This window comes from Pediculus humanus, genomic scaffold (genome assembly GCF_000006295.1).
Source record: "Pediculus humanus corporis 1103172107574 genomic scaffold, whole genome shotgun sequence".
NCBI classification, from domain to species: domain Eukaryota; kingdom Metazoa; phylum Arthropoda; class Insecta; order Psocodea; family Pediculidae; genus Pediculus; species Pediculus humanus.
This window is the reverse complement of record NW_002987189.1, coordinates 512519-524200: the sequence shown is the minus strand read 5'-3', so window position 1 is coordinate 524200 and position 11682 is coordinate 512519. Positions and strand designations below refer to the sequence as shown.

The 11682-nt window shown below is 25.0% G+C and overlaps 5 protein-coding genes across 5 annotated transcripts in view; 2 read left to right on the top strand and 3 right to left on the bottom strand.

Annotated features, from left to right (window-relative positions):
* Positions 1-817, top strand: part of Phum_PHUM221270 (arf6 guanine nucleotide exchange factor, putative) — a gene marked incomplete at both ends in the record, with an annotated part of 5358 nt that extends 4541 nt beyond the window's left edge. Inside the window, 4 exons of the mRNA XM_002425766.1 lie at positions 27-63; positions 156-300; positions 401-544; positions 662-817. Coding sequence (XP_002425811.1) covers positions 27-63; positions 156-300; positions 401-544; positions 662-817 — 482 coding nt within the window. The remainder of the gene's footprint in view (positions 1-26; positions 64-155; positions 301-400; positions 545-661) is intronic.
* A 4641-nt stretch (positions 818-5458) lies between these two features.
* Positions 5459-7114, bottom strand: Phum_PHUM221260 (socius, putative; the record flags this gene model as incomplete). Its single annotated transcript, XM_002425765.1, has 6 exons — positions 5459-5790; positions 5926-5955; positions 6013-6166; positions 6242-6565; positions 6695-6817; positions 6923-7114. 6 exons carry the CDS (start codon positions 7112-7114, stop codon positions 5459-5461), a joined length of 1155 nt encoding a protein of 384 aa, XP_002425810.1.
* Positions 7115-7218: 104 nt separating this feature from the next.
* On the bottom strand, positions 7219-7760 carry Phum_PHUM221250 (uncharacterized protein; the record flags this gene model as incomplete). The annotated part of the gene is made up of 3 exons (XM_002425764.1): positions 7219-7242; positions 7340-7513; positions 7593-7760. The coding sequence occupies 3 exons, from the start codon at positions 7758-7760 to the stop codon at positions 7219-7221; spliced, it is 366 nt and encodes a 121-aa protein (XP_002425809.1).
* A 763-nt stretch (positions 7761-8523) lies between these two features.
* Positions 8524-9585, top strand: Phum_PHUM221240 (uncharacterized protein; the record flags this gene model as incomplete). Its single annotated transcript, XM_002425763.1, has 5 exons — positions 8524-8578; positions 8668-8861; positions 8944-9115; positions 9193-9342; positions 9425-9585. 5 exons carry the CDS (start codon positions 8524-8526, stop codon positions 9583-9585), a joined length of 732 nt encoding a protein of 243 aa, XP_002425808.1.
* A 1146-nt stretch (positions 9586-10731) lies between these two features.
* On the bottom strand, positions 10732-11277 carry Phum_PHUM221230 (uncharacterized protein; the record flags this gene model as incomplete). The annotated part of the gene is made up of 3 exons (XM_002425762.1): positions 10732-10875; positions 10963-11107; positions 11243-11277. The coding sequence occupies 3 exons, from the start codon at positions 11275-11277 to the stop codon at positions 10732-10734; spliced, it is 324 nt and encodes a 107-aa protein (XP_002425807.1).
* Between the last annotated feature and the right edge of the window lie 405 nt (positions 11278-11682).

Below are 11682 nucleotides of genomic sequence, written 5' to 3'. Positions count from 1 at the left end.
AAAAAAAGAATTTGTTTTTAGATTAGAGACTGCCGAACAAGCTGTGTACCTTTTTCAAACTGGGTACCTATTTCCCTTTTGATGCAAAATTTTCCGATTTTTAAAAACAATAAGAATAATTTTTTTGGTTTTTTTTGGTTTTTTTTTTTGTATAGCGATGCCAAAGAACTTCAATCTTGGATTGATACTATAAATTTTGTATGTGCAAGTTATTCTGCTCAGCCTTTAGCAAGTGGCGTAGGAAGCGAAAATAAATTTCAAAGACCGCTTTTACCGTGTTCTCACACAAAATTAAAATTGGTATTGTTAAGTTTTTTTTTTTTTTTTTTTTTTCAGCAGACTATAAAACTCGCATGTCGTGCACTTTAACGTAAATAATTCCTTCTGGTTTTTGACGCAGAGAGAACAATTGGCCGATCACGAAGATAGAGTTCAAAAATTAGAAATGGCTCTTGAGGAACACAGGAGAGATCCACCCGATCGTTCGGCCAAATCTTTGTTTATTCAAAATTACAAGGAAAAAGACGCTTATTTGCAATACGAAGTAATGATTTTATTAATTGATGTTCCCCCCACCCACCCCACCCTCCCTTGCATTTTTTTTGTTTTAAGTCTCTGACGTCATTATGTGAAAATTATACGAAAAATTTATCGTTTTCAGATTAAAAGGTATAAAACCTACGTGAATATATTGCGTTTGAAAATGCCTCAATATTCGGATTCGATCATTGGGAATTCATTCGGTGATGATCACGTCGACGGAGGTATCGTACCTCCCCCAGTGCCAGATAGAAGAATAACACCGTCGAACAGGTAGCCGTTAAGGGGCGCTTGTGCCGCCATATTGCGGTTTGATTTGATATTTTAAAGCTTTGTCTTGTGTTCGTTTCGGTTTATTTATTTATTTATTTATTTTTTTGCGAGAATGTATACACTTTGCATTATGTGAGATAACCGGAAATGTTCCCGCCTCCTCTTTCTCCTCCCATTCTCCTCCTCCCGCCTTCTTCTCACTCCTCCTCCTCCTCCCGCCTCCTTGGTTATTTATTTTTTGCATACAATCATCCTCTGTCTACCTTCAATTTATTTGTTGCGTTTGTTTTTTTTTTTTGCATGCGATGTTTTTGCTTTGAATTTTTCGATGGTGTTTAAAAAAAAAAAAAAAAAACCGTAACGGTTTTTCTGGCACGTTTTTCCTCGCAAAAAAAAAAAAAAACTTTTTTATCGGTTTTAATTAATTTTTATTTTGTTTTATCAAAAACAAAAGCTATTATTATTATTATTATTATTTTATCCGAATTAGCTTTGATTTTTTTTTTGTTTTCTCTTTTTTTTTTTACAAAAGACTGGTTTTTATAGTTAATTGCCTACTACACGGTACAATTAGTATTACCGAAAAGGATTTTATGCTCTTTTTAATAGCGTAGATATGATATCGCTCGAGAAATTTCACCCCCCCTCACCCCCCCAAATGCCCCCTTGAATTATCAATCGAAGAAAATATATGTGTAACGGCATTGAAATTGAAAATTTCGTGTTTGTCGTTATGCTGATCTCATCAGTAAATAATAATAATAATAACATTTATTATTATTATTATTATTATTATCAATATTATTTTTAAGTTATACGTTTTTTTCAAATCGTTTGCGATGTTTACGAACGAAATCGCATTTGTAATTTTCTGATTATTATTATTATTATTATAAAATGGCAAAAGCTCATTGAATCGCCATTAAAAAAAAATTGATGATGATAATGATAATAATAATTGTTTGACAAAAACTCTTTTGGAAAGAGTTGTCCTAACGCCATTTTTAATTTTTAACGGTTTTTTTTTGTATTTCTCTCTCTTTTTTTTTTTATACAAATCGTATATGGATTTCGTCGTGGAAACGTTTTGGGGGCGGGAGGGGGGATGGGATGGGAGGGTGTAAAAAGGGGTTATTATTATCCATTACTATTTGTTTTTATTTTTGCTCAAATTTTTTTTTTTTTATGATAATTTTTAATAATGTTTTTTTATTCGTTGTTCCGACGGACGAAATAAGATTTCAATTTTTTTTTTTTTTTGTGAATTAAAAAAAACCATAAGACAAACAAACAAACAAACAGACAAACGAAAAAAAAAATATTTAAAATAATTTATAGCTAAGATTATGCCATATTTTTTAATTATTATTATTATTATTTTGTTCGTTTCGTCACTCTTTATTTTTTATTTTTATTTTTTTATTTTACTTTGTAGCATTTTATTATTGACGAGAAAAAAAAGTTTTATAATTATTATTATTATTATTATTATTATTATTATTATTATTATTATTATTATTATTTGTGTTCTTTATATTATTATTAATATTATTATTATTGTAATTAAGACTGGAGCAATGAGCATAATGCTTGACGCGAAAAAAAAAATATATATATATAATAGGAAACATTTTTTTCTAAGTTATTTTATTTAAAAATAATATTATTAATAATAATAATAATAATTAAAAGAAAGGAATTGAAATTTTGGCATAATTAATAAAAAATATATATATATATATATATATATATATATATAAATAAAATTTTAATTATTATTATTATTTATTTTATTCACGCGTGTTTTTTTTCTATTTGTATTTTGTCAATACAAAAAAATTTATTTATGTATATATATATAAAGGAATGTAAAAATTATTATTATTATTAATAAGAAAAGAAGGAAAGAAAGAAAAGTTAATAATTATCATTATTATTATTATTATTATTATTTTGTTTTTTAATTATTTTTTTTAACTGTCGATGACGATTGAAAAACGGTCGTTACTATTAATTAACCTTTATATAATCATCATCATCATCATCGTTTTCGATGACGATAAGTTAAACATAAGATCATGTCGATGTATATCAATAATTCATTTTTTAGGTTTTTCAATCCGATTTCATAGAGTTAGAATATTCTTATTATTATTAAGTTTTACGTCATCAAAAGCTATGTCGACAGCGGTACTTTTGTCGACGTTTTAAAAAAAAAAAAAATTTTTTTTAATTGTTTACATGAAGTTGCCGTCGGCGTTTTGAAATTTATAATTATCGTTTTGTTAAAAATTAAGTTGGCAACATATTCGAAAACCGTTATTTTTAAAAATGTTCCACAGTTTCGTTTTGTTCATCGGTGGTGATTGATTGAAGTTTGATTTTTTTTGTAAGTTTTAACAAAATTAATGTTTGGTAATTGAAAAAAAAAAAGAGTTTGTTGTAAAGTTTTCATGGTGGATCAATTAAACAAATAAATAAAAGGTAAGATATCGATAATAATAACAATAATTTAAAAAAAAAAAGAAACGTTTAATGTACCAGCATTCATTTTATACATTTATTATTATTATTATTATTATCCTTTGATAGTTATAGTGCATTTTGTATTAGATACCAACAAGAGAAAGCACGAAAGGTGTCGTTTTTTTTTTTTTAAATAATAGCATGAAAAAATTTGTTGTTGTTATCATGAACCTGGATTCAAGGTACAAAGCATTGAGTTGGTTTTAATTGTTAAGGTACAACTATCGTGATAACATCTACACAGGAGGAGTTGGAGGAAGAGGAGAAAGTAGCGGACCTGATTTAGGCTGACGTATGATTGGAGTTTTCAGCGCTTGCGTTGTTTAACATTCGTTTTATTATTATTATTATTATTAATTTAAATTAATTGGATTAACGTTAACACTTACTATTACTACTATTATTATTATTATTATTAATGTTATTAACGGTGTTTGTCATCATCGAAGCCATAAAAATAATTGTGCCATGTGATTTATTTATTACAATATTATTATATAATGATGTTTCTCTCTCTCTCTCTCTTTCACTCTCATGAAATCAATGAATAAAAACTGTGATTTTTTTTCTTTTTCTATTTAATAAGGACATTAATAATGATATAAGTTAAACGACGCTATTAAAAAATTAAATAAGTTATTAATAATAATAATAATAATAATAATATTGGCGATGAAACGTAAGAAGAAATATGCTTTTGCATTGATTATAAAAATAAAAAAAAAAAATTAAATTCGTCATTATTTATATTATAGGCTGTGAAAAAATTTATTAATAAATAAATAATAATAATAATGTAATTGAAAAATAAAGTGCTGCTGTCGTGCTGTCGTTATAATAATAATTATTATTATTATTATTTTAAAAAAATTTATATAATAAAAGCAATTAGCAAAAAATAAGAAAATTATTAATTAATTTTTTTTCTTATCGATTGTTGTTATTATCATCATCATTATTAATAATCAAAATTATTAAATTTATTATTATTATTATTTTATAAATTTTGCTCGTGCGTTAATAAATAAATAAATAAATAGAAATTTAAATATATATATTTTGTTCGCAATATTATTATTCGATTATATATTGATAATGTTATATTATAATTCGTAAAAAAACGACTATTATTATTATTATCATTATCATTAAAACATTTATTTATTTATTAATAAATAGAACTGATAAAAATAAAGAATGCATTTAAATAAATTTATAAATAAATAATAATAATTAATAATTACAAGAAAAAAAAATTAATTAATTTCATTATTAATTATGTATTTTCTTTTGTAAATACTTATTAACATAAAATTAATGATAATATTGTAATTATTATTATTATTACAAACAAAACGAAATTATTATTATTATTATTATTATTATTTATATAAAAATAATTTTTTCAATAAATTTAAATGATTATTAATAAACATATAAAAAAAAATTAAACTAAATTAAATATTAGCAACGTTATAACGAAAGCTTTCGAAATAATAATAATAATAACAGATTAATAAGTATCGTAATACTAATAATAATAATAATAATAATAATAATAATAATATTAATGTAATATGCGTTATTATATTGCAGGGCGGCTGGGCTGGTTTGAAAAAAAAGGAACGCACGAAAAAAATTTCTTCCTTTTGGTTTTGTTGTATATGTATATTTAAATGAATGAAAATTGCAATAATAATAATAATAATTAGATTTATTTATTAAATATATATATATATATATATATATATATATATATATATATATACATATTATACGTATGTACGTATAAATATATATTGTAAATTTTATCAATAATATATATTTTTTAAAAGTTATATATATATTTTTTTTCAGGTTTCTTTTTTGTTTATACCTGAATGAAAATCATCGATGTAATTTGTTATGAATTTATTATTATTATTATCATCATCATCACCGCGAATTTTCAACGGAAAACGTCAACCATGTTGTTGAAAATAATTTAAGGGAGAAAAAAAAAAAAAAAAAAAGGTATTTATAAGTCAGTTTTTTTTTTTTTTTTTTTTTTTCATTTAATTTTTAACGAGTCGTGGTTTTTGAATTTATTTTTTTCGAAAAACGTGGCATTAGAGAAAATTTATATTTCCGTCATGTTGATAACGCAATTTTCAACGATACCGCATTCTTTTAAACTTTTATATAAATTATCTAATAAACGAAAAGGCATTTTCCCATACACGTGCAATTCAAAATTCATTTGATTTATTTTCGTTTCCAACACGTGATCGTTGATAAATTTATCGCTTAATTTTTTCTCTATATTTTCGTGTAATTTAATTAATTTATCCGTGTCGTACATTTTTATCATGAGAGAATCCATTTTACTCAATCCGTAACGTATTTTCAATATCAATAATTTACCATCGTGTATTTTAAATCTTACATCGTTCGAATCCATCCAATCTCTATCTAATATCGTGCGTTGAGATTTTAAAAATATGTTTTTACCATCGTTCTGAAATTTAAATTGCGGGGGTGGGGGGTGTATTATTATGGATCGATTTTTCATATGTATCATCATCATCATCATCATTCTTAATTTACTTACGTTGTTAAAAGTCGTGCTTTTGCTTCCTTTTTTTAAAAATTTTTTAAATAAAAATTTATCGGTCGAATCGTAATTATTATTACGCGGGGTGCAATGATGAGATTTGGATTCGTTTAGGGAATCTAATAAAACGATTGAAGCAGGTTTGTTTTCAAAATTCGATCCCAATCTTCTACCGTTACCTTTGAAAAATTTAATTTCAGATTTTTCATAATTTTCATTTCTTCTATCGTCAATCTGAAAAGGGAAAGAAAAGAAAATTAAATTGTTTATAACGGTAAAATTGTTGTTTGTTTGTGGGTTAAACAAAACCTCAAATGGTACACCCTCTGGAAATTCGTTTTGAAGTTCGCTTGGAAAATATCCATCTTCTAAATCTTGTAAAAATATATTTGTTGAAATTTTACTGTATTCTCTGAAATCGTTACCACGTAATAAAATCCCGTTCGAATAAAATCCTATTTTTATTTCTCTTGGCGATTCGAATTTAGCACCGGTCGTCGTTTGTATTATTTTCGATTGCGATGCAACTGTATTTAATCTTTGTATATTTTTTATTATTTTATCGAAATCGGGTTTACGCGTTGTATCTTTCGAATCTCCCACCCAAAATAAACCGTAATCGTTTAAAAAATCCTAAAAAAAAAAAAAAAAACGTTAGAGGTTTCTTTTTTAAATTCTTGTAACGGTCGGCGTGACGTAATAGACGAGGAGAGAAAAAAAAGATGGCGGAGCGCGCGGAATGCACTCGCATATTTCACTTACTTCCATATCTTTGACTTGTTTTTTTAATTTTTCCGAAGCCGTTATTAATTTTTGATAATCATCCGATGTTTTATTTTTACTCGATTCATCTGAATTCTCTACGTTATTAATTTTTTCATTTTTCTGATAAATTTTTAACTAGAAAAAGAAAAAAAAAAAAAAAAAACGATCACGTCGTGATTTTTACTTACGAAATCAAATGAAAAACTTTTTTTTGGGGTGAAAAACCTTTTCGTGTAGCTGTATTATTTCTAAATCTCTTTCGTTTAATTTATTTATCGTATCGATTAAATGATTTCTAGTTATTTGCAATTCTCTTTCTGCTAAAAACATTTGATTCGTTATCAACGATATTAAATCTTGATCGATTCTTCCTCTGTTTGAAAATAGTTCGTCGAACGCGTCGCCACCGTCGCTCATGTTATTATTATTATTATTACTATTTTCTCCATTTGTAAAAATTTGTTTTTTAAATTTATTTAAACAATCCTCGTTACGTAAATTAACATCGTCTTTTTTAACAGTTAACTTTTTCCCACAACCATCATCTACAATAAATAATCAATCGTTGTTAAATTAATAATAATGATAATACCACCGTAAGCGAAACATTTTGTGTGAATCTGAACCATTATTATCTTTAACGGTTTTTTGTTTCGTTGGCATATCAAATTTCGAATCGATCGTCCATTTATTTTCACCGTGATCTCCGCTGCAAAAACTTATCGACGATTGTTGATTTTTCGATTGATGTTTAAAATATTGCGAATTTAAAAAAATATCTTCGATTTTGTAATCCGATAACAACATACCACCGTCCTAATAATAATGATAATAAAAACCGTTGGAAAATTTCTGTTTTTTTAATAATAATAATAATAATAATAATAGAGAGCACCTGATTTTTTTTTTTTTGCGTTTTTAATTTTTTTCCCATTTTGTGTTCGCATTGACATTGTTGTAAATATTTTTCTTTATCATTTGACAAATCATTTCTATTAATAATTTTACCAATGTGTTTTTTTATATCGTTTTGCCTGAATACGTGAACACTATTCGCCGTCATATTACGACTAAAATAAATTATTTTTTTAAAAATTAAACTTTTTATAAAAGCTAAAAGAAAAAATTTTTTCAAACAAACCTTTTCGAAAAATGCTTTACAATTATTTATTATATTCAAATTTTGTTATAAACCACTACTTTCTTTCATACGTCGATAAATAAATAAATAAAAATGTATTTTATAAATGTGATAATTTATTAATTATTTACAAACAAAAATTAAAATAAAAATAAAAAAAAAAAAAAATGACAAATTTATTTTTTTTAATTAAAAATAAATTATTACCGCATGACATTGAAAAATGGCGGACTGAGTTACACACACACAAAAAAAAAAAAAAACGTCATAAAGAAACCGTTGAAATTGTTGTTACCATGGCAACCGTTCCAAATAACTGTTGTTTATTTTATAATTCGTGCTCGGTCAGCATTTTTTTTTATCGCAGTCGTTTCACATTTTCATTTCCGTTTTATCATTATTATTATTATTATGTTACAAAAGATTTTTTTTTTTTGTATTTTTCGCAGTTGGCTTTACGAAAACAAGTAGTAAACAAATATAGGGTTGGGAAATAAAAATTTTAAAACTTTTAAAAAAAAAAAAAAAAAAAAAAAAAAAAAAAATCAAACAAAATACTTTCGATCGCGTTCTCGCATTCCTCCCCCCCTTCCCGCTCTATCGGTTCTCGCGAATAATTTAATTTAATTTTTTTTTTGTTTTTTTTTTCTTATTATTATTATTATTATTCTACAAAATATTGAAAATGGGACATGATGCAATATCAGCACAAAAATTTAGAGAATCGTTAAGGAGACCAGGTAAGTTATATTTTCACTCATTATATTAAGTGTATGGAATTAATTAAATTAAGAAGAGTTTCTATTATTTTGTTGATTTTTTTTTCCAGAACCCAAAGTAAGAAAAGTTCCAGCATTTACAATTCAAGCTTATCAAAGAAATACAAAAGTAATACCATTGCCAAAAATTGATTTTTATAAAATAGTCGAACCGAAACCATCAGCACTCAGAAGAGCATATCTCAATCAAAATTTACCAATAAATATTGAAATCGAAGGAGGAGGAACGGTTCTTAAATGGCGGGTAAATACATATATCCTCACAAATTTGTTTTTTTTTACATTGATGTGTGATTGATTCGAATTGTTCTCTTTCTTTGTTTTAGGAGGATATAGAATTATTAGATTTTCATCATTATCTCCCGATATTTTTTGATGGTTTAACAGAAAAAGAAAATCCATTTAAATTTATATCAGAACAAGGGATACACGACATGTTAGTCAAAGCAGGACATAAAGTTTTACCTGTCATACCTCAGCTAATACTACCTATAAAAAGTAACATTTGTGAATTTTTTGTGTGTTTGTCGGGGAAAAGAACGACATGGAAGTATAATTTATATATTAATTTTTAGGAGCATTAGCGACAAAAAATCCTCCCATCATGTGTACAACATTGAAAGTTTTACAACATCTCGTCATGTCAGGTGATATGGTTGGAGAAGCTCTTGTTCCATACTACAGACAAATCCTTCCAGTATTGAATTTGTTTTGTAATAAAAACAGTAAGTAAGGAAATTTAAAAGTTTAATAACTATTCGAATCTATCATACATTACATAATTTTTGTTTTTTTTTTTTCATATAGAAAATTTATGGGATGGAATAGATTATTCTCAACAGAGAAGAGAAAACGTTGCAGATTTAATACAAGAAACTCTTGAAGTTTTAGAAAGATACGGTGGAGAAGATGCATTTATTAATATTAAATACATGGTACCAACTTATGAATCTTGCATGCTGAATTAAAAAAAAAAAAAAAAAAAAAAAAAAAAAAAAAAGCTCAGATATAATTAATATATATATATAAATCGATTGATAAAATTTCTTAATTAAAATAAATAAATATATATATATATATAATTATTATAATATTTAAATGATTTAAAATGAAGGAAATGGAAAGAATGGAATTTTTTTTTTTAATCGTACTTTTAAATAATAATAATAATAATTATATGTAATGGATGATTAAATATTACTTGAACAATTCGTTATAATAAATATATATATATATATATAAGATAATAATAATAATAATAAGTTTATTTATCAAAATAACGAAAAATTTAACAAAATTATGGATTTATTTATGGTTTTAAGTTAAATGGAAAAACGTTTTAGTGATGGTTAATTAATTATTAATAAGTAATGATGGAAGTAAAAATAATAATGTTATTAACGTATATGAAACGAATAGATTTTCGGATCCACCGCCTTCGAAATTACAAAAAGGTGTTTCGCAACAAGTCGAACACACTCGAATTTTAGTTCTTTCACCTAAAAATAAAATTAAATGTATTTAGAAATTGAAATTTTTTTAACAATTAATAGAAAAGAGAAGAGAAGGAAGTTAAAAAAAAATTAATAATCAATCAATCGATTAACTGTAAATCGGCAGAATGTAAAGAACGGTGGACGACGACGTTAATAAAAATAATTATCAATTAATAATTTAGTCCGTTAAAAAAAAAAAAAATTTTTTTAATACCTTCTAAAAAATATCGTAGTTTTTATGTAAAATCCATATAATAAATAATAATTTGTTTAAAACATTTTAAAAATTTATGAAAAGTTATTAAATTACACGTTAATAAAATGTAAATTGATAATGATTTATTATTATTATTATAGGACGCTCCGTTTCCACCGTTGCAAAAATTTTGCCCTTCACAGCAAGAAATGCATTGGTACAATTTTATTCTTTCACCTAAAACAAATAGAAAGAAAGAAAGAAAAACAGAAAAAAACAGAAAAAGAAAAAAAAAAGAAAGAAAAAAATGGAATTGAAAAGAAGGAAACGAAAGAAAGTAAGTAAACAAAAGTAATTCTTTTTTTTAACGTAAGAGGGCGAAATTGTAGCTTGTATAAAATTCAAGCAGACGACAACGAATTTTAAATTGTTGTTGTTGTTTGATTTATACCTATTATTATACATCCGGGTTCGCATTTTTGTGTGCAATTTCTTTCTAGTGACCATACTTTATGTACGCTACCCGAACTATTACTCGTCGATGCCGAATAAGAAACTCTTTTAACCTGTAAACACCCCCCAACCCCCATAAATTAATTAAATACCGGGGGGGAAAAGTTTTTTTCTTATTCTATGACTTTTTTTCAACTCACCATACACATTCTCATGTCACCGTGACATTTATAATGAAGTGACGAATCGTTTCTTGTCACGTTCATACAATATTCTTTATTTATATCCATCGTATAACACATGTGACACCAAAGACCGTTTGATTTTTCTACTGCTTTATACGTTCTGTGTTTATGCTCGTATTTCAATATGTCTTCTCCGACTGTAATAATAATAATAATAATAATAATAATTAAAAAGAAAACCGTTTTGTCTTTTGTATTAGAGAGAGAGAGAGAGAAATAGAAGAAAATTTATTACCTGATACATGACACGTTCCCAAAAGGATTAAACATTTTACGCATATTAAATCCGTTAAACCTAATCTCATTATTATTATTATTATTATTATTTTCTGGTATATTTTTCAACAATATATAGGAAATTTTTAATTTTTTTTTTACACCATTTTCTAGAAAAAAAAAGAAAAAATATAAGAGGGGGAAAATTACATGAATGATGTGATCAAATTAATTCGTTATTGTTAAATTTATAAAAATCTCATGTTTAATGTTGTTCACTTATGGAGAAAAATTAATTAATAATTTATTTATTTATAATTTTAAAAATAATAATAATAATAATAATAAGATGCTGGAGTAAATCGGGATAGATTAATGTCGTACTTACGATACCGACACAACAACACTTTATAAATTCTAATTCATTTCTTTAATTTCAATTTAAAAAAAAAAAAAAAC